Source organism: Balaenoptera acutorostrata, chromosome 3 (genome assembly GCF_949987535.1).
Source record: "Balaenoptera acutorostrata chromosome 3, mBalAcu1.1, whole genome shotgun sequence".
In the NCBI taxonomy this organism is placed as follows: domain Eukaryota; kingdom Metazoa; phylum Chordata; class Mammalia; order Artiodactyla; family Balaenopteridae; genus Balaenoptera; species Balaenoptera acutorostrata.
In genome coordinates, this window is record NC_080066.1 from 6,826,338 (window position 1) to 6,842,583 (window position 16,246).

Consider the following 16,246-nt stretch of genomic DNA (forward strand, 5'->3'; position numbering starts at 1 on the left):
GAATGAGTCTCTGATGGTTTAATTGTGAGCAGCAAGGCAGGACGCAGGTAAGATCATATACTCAGAAGGCAGGGCCTTCTCTGGCAACTCTAAGCCAAACCCTGAAGGGAGCTGCCCCTTTTATCTAAGGCTGACTCTGCCCCAGGATTCAAGTGTGACTTTACCTTGTCTCTGTCTATTCTGTTTGCTCCTTCATGGCTGAAAATAATATTTCATTAGTTAAAAGACCTACAGAGAGCAATGTGTCATGAGGGCCAGGGATTCCCAAGTGTGGACTTAAACCCTTTTGCCAGTAAGGGAATCAATGTAATGGCTCTAGACCTGGATGAATAGAAAAGGATATTGAATGGAATGTATCAGAGTTCATGAAAAATTCCTTTCAGATACATGTAAATGTGTGTTGTAAGACATCCTGTAGGATGTATATAAATATATATGTGTGCGTGTATACATATACACGCACACATATATATTTGTGATCTGCAATTTTAAAAGTTTGAAAAACACTGATATAGACAGCACATGCTCAGTGTATTCAACCCTTGTTCTAATATAACAATGACTCTGAAGTCAGTACCTACAATTTGGTTCTCAAATACTGGTGTGCAAGATGGCTAATCTCTAAACTTACCTTCTGTCCTGCAAGAAGTGAAGTCATTAGAGTGGGATGACTTTTAGAGTAATTACTTTATACAATGGATTACTTTCTAATAGCTACTTCAATTAGAGGTTTACAATTTTTAAAAAAAAATATATAATCCCGGACTTCCTTGGTGGCGCAGTGGATAAGAATCCGCTTGCCAATGCAGGGGACACAGGTTCCATCCCTGGTCCAGGAAGATCCCACATGCCGCAGAGCAACTGCGCCCGTGCGCCACAACTCCTGAGCCTGTGCTCTAGAGCCCATGAGCCACAACTACTGAAGCCCGCATGCCTAGAGCCCATGCTCTGCAACAAGAGAAGCCACCGCAGTGAGAAGCCCGCGTACCACAATGAAGAGTAGCCCCCACTCACCACAACTAGAGAAAGCCCGCGAGCAGCAACAAAGACCCAATGCAGCCAAAAATAAATAAATAAATAAAAATTTTAAAAGTCTTAAAAATATATATATATATATAATCTCTATAAGAATGTAGTAGATTTTTAAAATCTGCAACCTGTGTCACAAACCATATCCCCTCAACTTTGTGATAGATTTCTAGGAAGGAAGGTTTTCTAACTTAGGTGTTCTTGTCTGACCATAATCAGGTCTTTTTTGAATTTAACTTAAATATCTTCTACTGAATCTTAGAGGTTTTAAAAATTTTACCCAAATTAGTGATGGGATACAGATGGAATGAATTCATCTATCATATCCCTTCATTTTAGCAAAAGCTTATTAAATCACTTCTTTGTATCTATATAAATGTATATTTTCCAAAAGGTTCAGGTAGTCCTAAATATTTTCATTTGGAAAATCCCCTATTTATATTTCTAAGTTTTCAGAATAAAAAAGAGAAAAAGAAAAAGCACTCCATAGGGAAGGACCACCATCTCTCCAGACACTTCAGTAACCTGAAGTTTCTGTTTTTCATCATCATTGTCTGTAACATTGATCCTGCAGTAGCATGAAGCTTTGCATCACTTCAGAAAAAGATACCTATCTCATAAAAGTTGCAGCCTTTAGATAGAAAGTCTGGTACGAAGATGCAAAGCAAATTCCTGATGTTTGCTTCTTACCCTTAATTGCAGTTTCGAATAATAGAATGGATGTAACTAGTAGCTGAATCAAGGAACAAAAGACACTAAATAATGTTGTAAATGCCTTCCCCAAAACCATTCTGTAGATCATCATTCAAATAATGAATTTAGCGAGGAAGTGCTGAATTTGATGGAAAATAGAAATGGTTGCATTTTAAACATCCCTCTTCATCTAAAATGGTCCATGATTATATTCCATCCTCAGACTCTATAGAAACTCATGACTATTTTAACATTATCCTGAAAAATACAAAAATGCAGAAATGTAGAAAGAACTGGAGAGGCAACAGCAACATACTAAACATCAAATTCCAAAAACATAAGTTCTAGAGATAAAAGTATTTGAGAATACTTTTAATATTCAAATACAGTGGTGAGCATTTGTCTGCATGCTTTGCTGGTGGGCTCCAAAGATGTACATAAGTGTTTAATGGATGGCTTGTATTCAGTTTAAATGTGTTTAAACCAAAAATAAATTAAACCAAATGCTCTCAAGTCTGAACTCAAGCTTTTGAGCACGTTGACCACCGGTACCCACATTTAATATCCTTTTCCACAAATAGAACCCAAAAGAGAAAATTAATAAACTTAAAATATTTTGTGTCACCAAATGTTTGCATTAACTGGTCTCTCCATGCCCCGGCTCTATGTGACATGTAAACATCTTTCTTCCTGCTTAGAGCTGGTCTCGATTTGCGATTCCCATGTACAAAGAGATCTTTATGATCATCCTTGAAGCTGCTTCCTCAGTAATGGTGAAATGAACATTGTATTGTTTTGCTGACATTCCAGAGACCGCAGAAAGCATAGAGGGAATGTTAGAAAATAGAAAATAGGAAACAATAAGGAGAAAGAAAATAGCATCGGAGTAATAAGTGAAAAACATGTTTATCCTTGGTACACGACATAAGCTATAGTCATGGAGAGGAAATTCATCATTTCTTGAGAAGAACTAGCACCGACAGTATAAATAGCTCAGCATCCAGGGCAGTGATGAATTGTTTGTTTGAATGGAGCAGTGGTATTAGTGAGGGAGGTTTCCTTCCAGGAAAGAGGTGAAAGATGCATCTAAGTTATATATCCAGCCTGGTGTCTTTTCTTACCAGGAGATTTTGCTGACACCACTGGTTGCAGTACCAAGTGCCCCGGCAAGCCTGTATGACAGAGGGTGATTTTAATTAGCCATCCAGGTCCAGCCTTGGATTCTGCCACTGCTTTTGTGACTTTTCAGAACAGCCTCTATAAGCCTCGTATTAGACTCCTGTCCCAAGACAATTTCGATGCTTGACATCTATTTATATTTTCAGGATGTCATGAAAATTGTATTATTTAAACCACTTGGAAGCAAAATGCAATAGAATTATAGGATAACTTAAATAAAACTTTTTTTCTATAATTCTGATTTCCACTGTTGCAAAGCAGTAGTGACCTAGAAACTAGAACAAGGTCTGGGTAAAAATGTAGAACAATTAGACTTAAGCTTCCAAACTAAAGAGTTCCCTGTAATGCACTTGGCACCATGAAGTCTGGAACAAGTGGAATTACTTAATGACTTCTTAGTAGTTAGTAAGTCAGAATCCTGCTTTTAAAAAAAAAAACAACAGAACTTTTTAGTTGACTGATCCTCCGCAGATGTGATAATAATAAAGTGGCCTGGAAACTGGGGTTCAAACTTTGGCGAACAAGTCCCTGTAGGCTCATCACAAGCTTAGCAGTGATACCCCTTTGCAGGAAATGAGCCTGACATTTGCCTGTTTACATCTTTTATGTGTGTTTGCCATTTAAGTTGCCTTATCAGTATATACAATCGAACAGGACTTTTCAAAAGCATTGTGGGAACAATTCTGTCTCTTCCTGCTTTGAAAGCAGACTTTTATCATATCTTTTCCAGCTCCCACATTTGGAAAGCTTCAAAAGCTAGTCAGGACATGCCCCATTACCCTCATCAGTGTGAGAGCTTGTCCATTGCATCTGCATGAGATTTGATGATGAAAAAAGAGGAGGCTTTCTCTTCTTAATGAGACCTGAATATAAACATGACCTGTTAGTGGTGGTGTCATATCCCAGTTTGCTAAAAGCTGCGTTATCCTTTGGAATATGAGGGTGATTTCCATGACAGCCTAGTAAGACAATGAGTGCAAATGGCAGCTGCATCCAAAGCCCAGCTACTGGTCCAGCCTCTTGTGACACGATGTTTTATTTTCCTTACGGCACTGGTTGCTTAATACATGCATTTTTAAAGTTAAATTTTATATCTAATTATATTTGAGAGAAAGAAACAGCAAACTTAAAAATAATTTTGCCACTGTTCAAAGAAATATTATTAAACATGCACCTCCTATCCTGAGACTCTTGAGGTGCCTGATGAACATATATGTTATCTCCTAACTGTGTTAATCTCTTCCTGGGGTCTTACTTCTCTCCACTGGCCATGCTTCGAATTCACTCCTCACCCCTCACCCTAGTCAGCCAGTGAGCATGCAGTAAAGTACGCTTATTTTAATATTACTTAAGAAATAAACCATAAGGAAGATAAATTTGCTGCCAGAACAATGTATGGTATGATGCATTCCAGAGCCAAACACAAACACTTTTTCCATTATGTGCTGCTCTTGGATTATTCATGTCAGTTCTCCTTTTATTAGTATGGAAAATCAGGAGTTGACTGTGCTGTCCTTTCCCATTTGATGCGCAATGAACTTGATGCACAGAGAAGTTAAGGAATGTGTCCCTTGTAGAAGCTGGACGAGAGCTCAGCTTACTGCCTTTTGGGCTTAGTCATTGCAACAAAGACATGTTGGCTTCTCTAGAAATATATTATGTTTTCAGATAAGGTGTCTCCTCATGGAAAGTTATTACATTTCTTTTGCTCACAGAGGATCTTAGCATTTCCATTTACAAATGGTTACAATTTTGTAGGATGGATATACTTTTGTTTTCCAAATGATCATATTGGTAATGCATGTTGCTCCTCTGATATATAGAAGGTTTTTATGATCGTCTATGGTAGTAACATGTCTGAGAAAATATATTTAAATCATATGTCAACTGTGTTTTAGTTCCAACAAGGACAACCCAGACAGCAATTTTGTGAGCCTGCAAATCAACATCACTGCTGTAGCTCAAGTAGAAATAAGAGGGTAAGTAATAAACAAGGCATTATAGTAATTATACTTTAATAATAGCTTTCTGTATAGGAGTTATGATAAAATACTAGTAACAACTATATGGAATTTTCCTAATGTATTAGAGATCACAGTTCCCTTTGGTTATAAAGTTTCATTCTTTTCAACCCATCTTTAGCTTTCCATTGGTAAGTAAGCATCAACCCTGTATAATAACGCTAAGGCTATCAAAACAGGAGATCACTTTATTCTCCAGACTAACAATTCAGTAATCAAACTATAAAAAAACTAGTGATAAGAAGCCAGATAAAATAGGCAACCATGTGATTGCCCAAAAGTCTCACTTTCCCCCAAAATTATTTTCACGTAATGAAAATTCAGCCTCACCATACCGCATCTTGAGTTTAAGAAATGGCTAAGTCTTAGATGTGAGGTTTGATGGGCTCTACACTTTGTGTCTTTTTCCTTCTGTCCTGTTCTTTGAAGAAGTTGCCAATAAGCAATCAATTGAGAGACAGGAAGAATGTGGTCAAGTAAAAGGCTTGGAATAAATACCATCTGGGAAATCTGTGCCTGGAGGGAAAAAAGAAATTGGAAATGGACTGCATGTAGTTCTTATCTTGCACCAAGTGTGGACTTCATTGATTTTATTCTAGTTCTTGTTTCATCAGAACAGTTAAGGACTTGGCTACAAATGTCAACTGGTATTTTAGGCTGAATTGTCCCTGGGGCTCCAGAAATCCCAGTTCCCTTTCCTTTTCTGTAGGTCCTGAGTCCTGGTGGTTCACACTCCTCCATGATGCCAGCTGTAGATTTCTGCACTCAGAGCCGTTGTCATTGTGCATTGTCTTACTGCTGCCCCGTGTGCTCAATGGCGGCGGGGTGGGGGTGGGGGGGCCCGTATGCCATCCTGGCACCACTGAGTTTCCACCCAGTGGGCTAGGGAATAATAATAATGCATAACGTTTATGATCTCTTCATGTGCTACACCAGCATGTCAGCATTTCTTAATAAGTGCTCGCACCCTCGCTGTACAAATGAGAAAGCTGTGGTGCAAGGAGTTGAAGGCTACACAGCTAGGACGTGGGGAGCTAGAATGTAAATACAGGCAACTTGTCTCCAACTACATGTTTATAAATGATCATGCTCTACAGCCTATGAGAGAGAGGCTTTTGAACCTTGTCTACACAAATTTTGTGTGTACTTCTGTGGTTTATTTTCATGCAGATGAATGTTTTTGACATTCGTTCACTTTAATGCCTGTGCCTATAGTTCATTCATTTGAATTGCGGAAGAATATAACATTGTAAAGCTATAAAGTAACTTATGCATCTATTCTACTTTTGATGAATATTGGGGGTTGTATTTTTTCTTTTTTACAAGCTTTCTTATACTATCTCCTGCTACACACGTGGCAGAATGTCATAAGGGTATGTGCTTAGAGGTGGAATTTCAGGATCAGGAAGTATACACTATTTAACTTCACTAAATAATACCAAACTGTTTTCCAAAATAGTTCTACCAAATTACAGCCCCACAAGAAGTGGATGAGAGTTTCCATTGCTCTACATTATTACCTAACTTTCAAAATGGTCTAGTTTTTCATTTTGAGCCAATCTGATGGAGAGGAAATAATATCCAACTGAAGGTTTAATTGGCTGTTCCTTGATTCCTAAATGAGATTAAGCAGTTTCATGTGTTTGTTAATTTTCTATTCTTCCTATATGGGGAAATTTCTGTTCGTTCTTTTGCACCTATTTCTACTAAGTGACTTGAATTTTTCTTATTAGTTCATAAGAATTCTTTCATATTCTAGAGTTGAGACACTAATCCTTTATCAGTCATGCATATTGCAAATGCCTTTTCACAGGGTTTGAGTTTTGTTTTTAAGTCAAGTTTATTGAGGTATAAATTATATAAAGCAAAACTGACTGTTTTTTAGGTGTCCAGTTTGAAGAGTTATGACACCACAAGAACATTCACTATAAAACAGTTCCAAAACCCCAAATAGTTTCTTCATGTGCCTTGTAGTCAATCCTACCCTCACTCCCACACTCTGGCAACCTTGATCTATTTTCTGTCGCTCTGTTTCCAGAAAATCATATAAATATACTCATACAGAATGTAACCTTTTGAGTCTGGCTTCTTTCACTTAGCATAATGCATTTGAAAAATATCCATGTTCTTACATGTATCAGTATTTTGGGTTTTGTTTTGTTTTGTTTTTTTTTGATTGCTGAGAAGTATTCCACTATATGGATGTCCCGTGCATAATTCATCCATTCACAAGTTGGTGAACATTTGGGTTATTTCCCGTTTCAGGCTATTAATAATAAGTCTGCTATAGGAATTCACACACAGGTCTTTGTTGGGACATTTGTTTTCACAAATGGAGTTACTGAGTCGTATGGCAAGTGTATGTTTAGCTTTATAATAAACTACGGAGCTGTTTTTCAAAGGGGCTGTACCATTTCAATTTCGCATTCCTACCAGCAAAGCATGGGAGTTCCGGCTGAGCAGTGTGGCTGCCAGCATGTGCTTGAGATTTGTTTGTTTGTTTTTAGCCGTTTTGGTAAGTGTGTCAGTGAGAAGTATCTACTGAGGTTTTAATTAGCATTTTCTCATGACTAGTGATACTGAGCATCTTTTCACTGCTTATTTGCCATCCGTGTCCCTTTTTTGGTAAAGTGTCTCCTAAAATTTTTATCCATTTATGACTGAGCTGTCTGTCCAAAATCATTTATCAGATAAGTGTCCTGAAAATATTCTCTCCCAGTTTATGGTTTGGCTTGTTATTTTCTTAATAGTGATGTTCAAAGAGCAAAAGTTTTAAATTTTGATATAATCCAACTTCTAAATATTTTATAGTTTGTGGTCTTTGTGTCCTGTCTAAATCTTTGCTTTATCCGGAGTCACAAGATTTTCTCCTATGTTTTCTTCTACAAGTTTCATAGTTTTACATTTTGGTCTATGATTAGTTTTAAGGTAGTTTTTTTTTTTTTTTTTTAATAGCTACTTTATTTATTTATTTATTTATTTATTTTTTTGGCTGTGTTGTGTCTTCGGTTCGTGCGAGGGCTTTCTCTAGTTGCGGCAAGCGGGGGCCACTCTTCATCGCGGTGCGGGGACCGCTCTTCATCGCGGTGCGCGGGCCTTTCACTATCGCGGCCCCTCCCGTTGTGGGGCACAGGCTCCAGACGCGCAGGCTCAGTAACTGTGGCTCACGGGCCCAGCTGCTCCGTGGCATGTGGGATCTTCCCAGACCAGGGCTCGAACCCGTGTCCCCTGCATTAGCAGGCAGATTCTCAACCACTGCGCCACCAGGGAAGCCCCTAAGGTAGTTTTTGTATCTGGTGTGAGGTAAGGGCCAAGGTTCATTTTTGCATGTGAATATCCACTTGTTTCTGTGCCATTTGTTCAAAAGACTATTCTTTCCCCATTGAATTACTTGGCACCTTTGTTGAAAAATCAGTTGTTCATCTGTGAGAGTCTATTTCTGTACCTCCTACTGTTTCATGGAGCTACGTGTATACATATACAACAAGTCTTGAAATGCAGTCTGTATTCTGAGATCTTGGTAAACCCCCTTACCAATTTAGTAGCATTTTGTGTGATGATTTTCTACAAAATTATCATGTTACCTGCGAATAAAGACAGTTTTACTTCTTCCTTTCTAATCTGTATGCTCAAAAGTTTAACCAGCTACAAAGTTACAGGGAACAGTCCCTGCAAGAGATCACCCTCACTTCTGACACAAACTACAGATTTGGGTGGTTCCCATCCGCCCACAGGTTCAGTAATTCACTTAGAAGGACACACCAAACTCTGAAAGCTATTATACTCATGGGTACAATTTGTCACAGGGAGAAGATACAGATTACAATCAGCCAGGGGCAAAAGTGCATAAGTTGGAGTCTGGGGAAGTACCAGACACAGGGCTTCCATTATTCTCTTCTGCAGAGGCAGGATGGATTACTTTCCTAGTATTGATGTGTAATAGTATGCTGCTATCAGGGAAGCTCACTCAAGCCTCAGTGTTCAGTTGTGGGTTTTTTTGGGTTTTTTTTTGGCGGGGGTGGAGGGTGTGTTCTATAACATAGGTATGATTGACTGATTGACCACTTAATTGATCTCAGTCTCCAGGATGACTGAGATGATGTGACCAAACACCCCATCCTGAATCACTCTGTTGGTCTTTCTGGTGTGAGCCACTCCCACCACCAAAAAACCAAAGATACTCCTTCCTCGCAAGCATAAAATTTTGAGACCACAGAGGTTACCTCTCGGAAGCTGAGGGCAAGGGCCAGACCTCTTTGAGGGCAAGGTTAAACTGTTTACTGCCTAGTTTTGCCTTTTATTTCTTTTTCTTTTTCTTTTCTTACTGCATAGACTACGACTGCCAGTGCAAGCCTGAATAGAAGTGGTAAAAGTAAAAGGTAAAGCCTTGCCTTGTTGATAGACCCTGGCTTGATCTTAAGGAGAAAACATTCAGTCTTTTACCATTAAGTCTGATGGTAGCTGCAGGGTTTTTATAGATGCCTTTATTAAGTTGAGAATGTTCCCTTTTTTCCTAGTTTTCTTAACAATTTCTGACACGAATGTGTATTCAGTTTTGTCAAATGTGTTTTCTGTGTCTATGAAGAGGATTAAATGATTTCCACTTTTTGCCCACTGAAGTGACAATTCAGTTAATTTTTGTTTCCAAATTTTAAACCAAAATTGCATTCTGGGCAAGAAGCACACTTAGTCATGATGATTAGCCTTTTTATATATTGTGGGATTCAACTTCCTAAAATTTTGTTAGTGACTTTTGCATACATGATGGGAAATATTGATCTGTAGTTTTCTTTTCTTACAATTTTCTTCTGATTTTGGTGTCAGGAGGATGCTAGCTCCTTAAAATGAGATGGAAGTATTTACCCATCTTCTCTATTTTCTGGAAGAGTTTGTGTAGAATTGGTATTATTCCTAACTTAAATACATGGTAAAATTCACCAGTGAAGTCATCTGAGCCTGGAGTTTTGGGGTTTTTTTTGCGGGGGGAGGGGCGGTGCTTTTTGTTTTTGTAGGAAGGTTTTTAACAATTCCATTGCATTCATAGATATAAGGCTATTCATATTATCTATTTCTATTTGAATGGGATTTGGTAGTCTGTCTTTCAAGGAATCATCTTTCAAGAATCATCTAAGTTGTTACATGTTTCGGCATAATTTTCTCTCATTTTCCTTTTAATGTCTGTAGGACCTCTAGTGGTTTCCCCTCATCATTTCTGATACTGGCAATTTGTAACTTCTCTTCCCTTTCATTTTCCTTAATCAATCTGGCTAGTGTTTAGTGATCTTTTCAAAGAACCAGTTTTTGTTTCATTGATTTTTCTTTCTTTTTTTTCCTGTTTATTTGTTTGTTTTCTATTCCATTGGTTTCTACTTTTGTCATTATTATTTTTTTCCTTCTGTTCATTTTGGGTTGGATTTTCTCTTCTTATTCTAGTTCCTCTATGTAGAATTAGAGACTTTCTTCTTTTCTTACATAAGCATTTAGTGCTATAAATTTCCCTGTAGTATTATTTTAGCAGCATACCAAAATGTTGATATGTTGGGTTTTCATTATAACTCAGCTCAAAATATTTCCCAGTTTGCTTTGTAATTTCTTCTTTAACTCATGAACTGACTCATAGGAAGTGACTTGTTTGATTTAGAGATATTTGCAGCTAATCTAGATGTTTCATTTTTGTGCATTTCTAATTTAATTCTGCTGTCCCTCTTGATGAGAAAAACACTATATTAAAAAATCAGAGAAGAAAATACAAGCATTACTTTTTACCATCTTATTTTGATATCTTTTTAAAATTTACAACTAGTGTATATGAAATTTTGTCTCTTTCTTTAAGCTTAGCTTATCTTTGTTTTGCTTACCAAAAATAAATTGAAACTTTCTTAATTCCAAAATAAATTTTAGTCCAAGTCATCTAAGTGCTTAATTTAACTGTATTTATTCTCACATATCCATTTTAAGAGATTAATATTTTAAATTATATTTCTGCAATCACTTATGACACCAGTGTTTCTAAGTAAAAAAAGAAGGAAACTTTCTATTTGTTTTACCAATGATCAAAATAGGTAATTAAAATTGGGTTTCTCATGTAGGTGGTTATTTTCATTGCTTGATTAATATCCAACAATTTTCCACAGTTTATTCTCTAAGATAAAGGTTTTTTTATTAACCATTTTGCAAAGTAAAGCTCTTTCCTCCAAGTACTCAGCAAAAATATTTGTTCCAATGTTTAATTCTTCAAGGAGAAAACAGCTAGTGTGTTGAAAATCTTCCATGTTCAGTCCAATGGTGTTTATTCCAACATATTTTATCTAATAATTCTTTTCTAAAATTTACTGTTGTTCTTATAATTTTAAAAATAAACTCAAATGGATTTATTTCTTTGAATGGGGGGGGAAAAAAAGTACTGCGAATTGTCCCATTTGTTTCAAAGCCAGATAATGTCAACACTGTCTTTAAGCAGATTTACGTCATTTGTTGGTACAAGGGATTAATTTAGCATACACCTGCAGAGAAGTAAATTTGGCTATAAGAGGCAGCACACATAGTATTGAGCTCACAAAGAGTAATAAAATTGTGTCCTTGATAAACAACAAGGTCCTACTGTATAGCACACATAACTATATTCGATATAAACTATAATGGAAAAGAGTTTGAAAAAGTACATATATATATACACACACACATATATGTATAACTGAGTCACTTTGCTGTGCACCAGCAACTAACACAACATTGTGAATCAACTATACGTCAATAAAAAAAATTCTTAACAAAATAAAAATAAAATTGTATCCTTGGCAAAATAATCAGGACTGAGTGGGTTTGTGTTAAGAGAGACTGCAATCATGGATAACCATGATTTACATAGATACTGTCTATAGCAGGTATAGCCAACCTACACATTATTGTTCCATACAACAAATGATAGTCTTTGCTATTTGGGACTAATAGGGATTGGAAATGGGATTATGAAAATAGGGCTCACACCACACAACCAAATCTTTAGATTTGAACTCCCTGATAACATATAGACTTTAACTTGTAAAAAACCGAATTCCTTGCTTCCCCTTAAATCCCCTCCTCATGTCCAGTGTTACCACTGAATACCCCAGTCTTATTCCTCTTAGGTCTCCGTGGAATAACGCTCTGTCTCAGAATGTGAAGACCATTCAGTACGGGTTGTTAGGTTACTACACTGGCTGTACCTCTTAGGCTAATTAGTTGTTCACATTCTCTTTTATTCTTCCTCACTTGCTATCTTCTTTCTTAATAACTTTGAAAACAATAAACAATGTTTCACTTATGTAGTTGGGAATCTTTAGGGAGCCTTTCTTTGTCTGTGGTTTGCCCAGATTTGAAAAGGTCTTAGAGGATAGATAACTGATTTTTGTAAGCCATACTTTTTGAATTTTTCCCATGCCCTGTGATAGACTGTGTATTTCTTTATAGATTTCTATTTGATTTTGCTACACAAATGGGCCAGGAAGTTTCTTTCAGTTGTGTTTACTAAAACCACTGCAACCTAATGGCCCCCACAGAGCACTGTAAATTGGAAATAGAGCGAATAGTGCTTAGTAAACCTGAGCCCTCGTCTTCACGTGCAACCAACCCCCTACATTTTTGGTCATCAGTTTTATTTTCATGTATCAAATGAGGAGGTTTGAGCACGTTGTCTCCACAGTACCTGCCAAGGTCTAAATTTATGACTCTCTGGTCCTAGGAAATTTATGACCAGCCCTACAGGATTGATGACCATAGGAATAAACATTTTCAGAGAAAATGGGCTCAGCTTCTATTCTGTATTTTTTTTCTTCTCTATACCAAAATAAATAAAGTTTCCCTAGAGCCTCACAACGGATGTAGAGCATGGAACCAACTCTCTGTGGCTAAACTGAGAGCAAAGTAAAGCTTTGGGTGGTGAGGTTGTCAAGATCCTTTGGGAATGGAAGCCCAAGCTCTCTGGGCATCCCTCTGACGAAATCACCCTGCCATCTTCTCTTATCCTCACCACGTCCCCTATGAGTGATCCAAACTTGGTTTAATCAAATCAAGTCAGAAAGGGGAGCATGGCATAATCACAAACTGATCTACAAGTAGAAAACGGTAAAGCATCAGTCCAGAAGGCTGTGCTCTGCACTTTTTAGTTACTAGTGGTATATGAAGGATGAATGCAAAGGGCTTTACAATTTAGAAACATTTCTGTGGGTTGTCAGTTTAAAAAAATGGATGTCTCCCATCCACCCCTAGGAGACAATGAAGCGAAATTAACTTTGACCAAAAGCATTTGACATGTTTTCCAATCAATTGTGGTGTACAACCCAGGGTTTTATCAAAATTTTCCAGATGAGGAAATAGAGACACACAGAAATTAAATTATTTGCCCTAGGGTCAGAATTTAACCCAATGCATTTTGCTTTCTGCTTTAGAAAGACATTACCCAAAAGATAACATTTGAAGTTGCTAAAGGCTGTGCTAATTACCGGGTACTCTTAAAAGGGCATTTAAGACTTCGGATTGCCAAGAGATGTTTTCTGTTGAAGTTAGCTGAAGGTCTGAGAATTCTTTTTAAGATACCTTTTACCTAAAAACTGCTAGAGAGCATTGTTTTGGGGGAATTATCCTTTTTAAGATTATATAACAATAACAATTTAGTTTGCAATCAATTGTTAATATGGAATAATGCCACGTGCTCCCTTTCTAGGTGTAAATAGCAGGCAAAAATACCTATGTAACAAGTTAATATCCTACTTACATGATTCTACCATGTAACTCTCACATTCTCTCACTCTGTCTCACGCTTCCAGTTATCTATAAAATAACTCTAGAACTTGATCAAGCTTTATTTTGGCTCTGGGCCTGGCCTTGTGAGAGGTATGCCTGCGTTCATGGAAAGCCAGAGAAATCTAAGAAGGAGAAATATACAAGTGGCCACTTTTCCACTCTGAAGTATTTAACTAGAAACAGTATTTCGTCACAACTGGACATTTCACACACCACACAGAATTCTAGATTTTTATCCACAAAAATGTCCCATTTCTTGATATGGCATAAAGCATGGGTTATAAATCCTGTACACACACGCGCGTGCACGCGGATGCCCACACACACACTTACACAGGATCTATAGATAGATGTATGTATTTACGTATGTATATGTGAAATTAACCATCTCAGCTCAGGCATGCTCTCTGCTCTGCCCCCTAGTGCCCAAGAGAGGAGATGCTATAAAATAGTCAATCTCTGAGCTAGAGACCATTTAATTAAGAGATGCTTCAGACCCTTACCTATTAGTGATTTTGCTGAACAAAACTTTCACTACTTTTTTCCTTGCGGGAAATATCTATTCAAATAAATTGACAGTCACTCTTTGCCGCTGCTGTTAATGTACTCCACACAAGTGAAGCGTTCTCTACATGTGCCAACACCAGCCATTGACGTCACATTCCATGTTTCAGGGTATCCCACCCTCCGCAGATCGTTCTGCCCATTCGTAACTGGGAACCGGAAGAGGAGCCCCGCAAGGAGGAGGGAGTTGGACCATTGGTGGAACATATTTATGAGGTAGCCGTTGTCTCTGTTGAAATTGTGTTCAGGGTTTGTTCTTATGCTCTTTGGTAATAATAAAATACACCGATCTGAGGTCGGAGCTGTTTATATCCTGCCTAGATTTGTCCTCATTTGCTCTCATATTGCAATGGGTGCTGGGAGTGTCCTGTTAAGTAACCACTCTACGGCCACTTGCTTTTTAGTGGCAAGAGCCATTATACAGTGAGAAACATTTTATCTTGTTCCTGTTCATTTTTAAAATATTTATTTATTTATTTTTGGCTGTGTTGGGTCTTCGTTTCTGTGCGAGGGCTTTCTCTAGTTGCGGCAAGCGGGGGCCACTCTTCATCGCGGTGCGCAGGCCTCTCACTGTCGCGGCCTCTCTTTGTTGCGGAGCACCGGCTCCAGACGCGCAGGCTCGGTAGTTGTGGCTCACGGGCCCAGCCGCTCTGCGGCATGTGGGATCTTCCCAGACCAGGGCTCCAACCTATGTCGCCTGCATTGGCAGGCAGATTCTTAACCACTGCGTCACCAGGGAAGCCCCCCTGTTCATTTTTAAATGCTCTTTATTTCCTCTCTTTTAATGTTTGGACAGCCTACTTCTAAAAATGACTAGCTCCCTATACTTTATTTCACTTCTTCCTACATTTTCAGCTATTTTTAAAACCCACCCACCTCTTAAACTAAAGGGTCACCAACCAGAAGTTACCAGACAGAGAAAACTGTATGGATTATTCACAATTGTACCCCCCAAAATGCATATATAATGTGGGTGGATGGTAGATAGATAAGAATAATTTTACTGTTCATTCGACTAACCCCAATGAGACATGTATCTTATTCTGAGATTTAAAAGAGTCCATTGATTTTTCAGAAGCAAACCAGGAGCTCCTGATAAAGCCCTGATGATCTGATCCCACTTCAAGTGTCAAATTGTTTATAGGGAAGAGCTTTGTGAACACATTATATGAAACATTTAAATTTTTTTATAGTTAGAAGCCAAGATATAGTAAAGGGTTAGTTTAATAGTTATTCTTCTTTTTTTTTCTTTTTCTAAATAAAGTAAATGCTATCAGTGGAGAACAGTTTTTCCTGTTCATCTTCAAGGGGCCAGGAATGGAAATCTGGTGAAAATGATGTTCCAAGCCCTTTTCTGTTTGAGGTTCCTCCTTGGTTAATGCTCCCTATCCCTTTCTTGTGTCATGCATGCCGCTGACCCAACGGTTCTGTGACTTTCATCTCAAGCTACAGGGGACATGAATAGCGTTCTCTAAGGATAACAATAAAGCCATTGCAAAACCGACGAGCTGCTTACATGTATGGGGAAGAAGCATCAGCTCCTGTGCAGTGTCAACATGAAAGCCTGCCATGTGCCCAACCTGTGCTCCCGAATCAGAAGCCCTGTCCAAAGCTGGATCAACGCTTTGGCTTAAGCTCTCTTGATAACAAAAGGATAACACAGTCCCCAAGGCCATTCAGATTAAGAACCTAGCTGAAAGAAAAATTATTGTCAAATAATTTATCAAACCTTATGTGCACTAGTTTCTCCTTAAGAATGGTGAAACTTTAAAGTCTGAAAACATTCAAACTCAGTCATTCTCAGGGCAGCCCTGTTTCTAATCTGAGCAAAATGGATCATAAAATTTTAGGGTAATAACCAGTAGTGCCAAAAGCAATCGCTGAACATTTCTTACAGGCTAATCTCATGTCTCAAAATATACTTTTATCAAAGGATGCCATGTTGCTTTGATAATATGAATTAAACAAGCCACCTAATA

At 37.9% G+C, this 16,246-nt stretch overlaps 1 protein-coding gene across 1 annotated transcript in view; it reads left to right on the forward strand.

The window, feature by feature from the left end:
- Window positions 1-16,246, forward strand: part of ITGA8 (integrin subunit alpha 8) — a 180,973-nt gene that overhangs the window by 116,359 nt on the left and 48,368 nt on the right. The window contains exons 23-24 of the mRNA XM_007196424.3: window positions 4,800-4,880; window positions 14,378-14,483. Coding sequence (XP_007196486.2) covers window positions 4,800-4,880; window positions 14,378-14,483 — 187 coding nt within the window. The remainder of the gene's footprint in view (window positions 1-4,799; window positions 4,881-14,377; window positions 14,484-16,246) is intronic.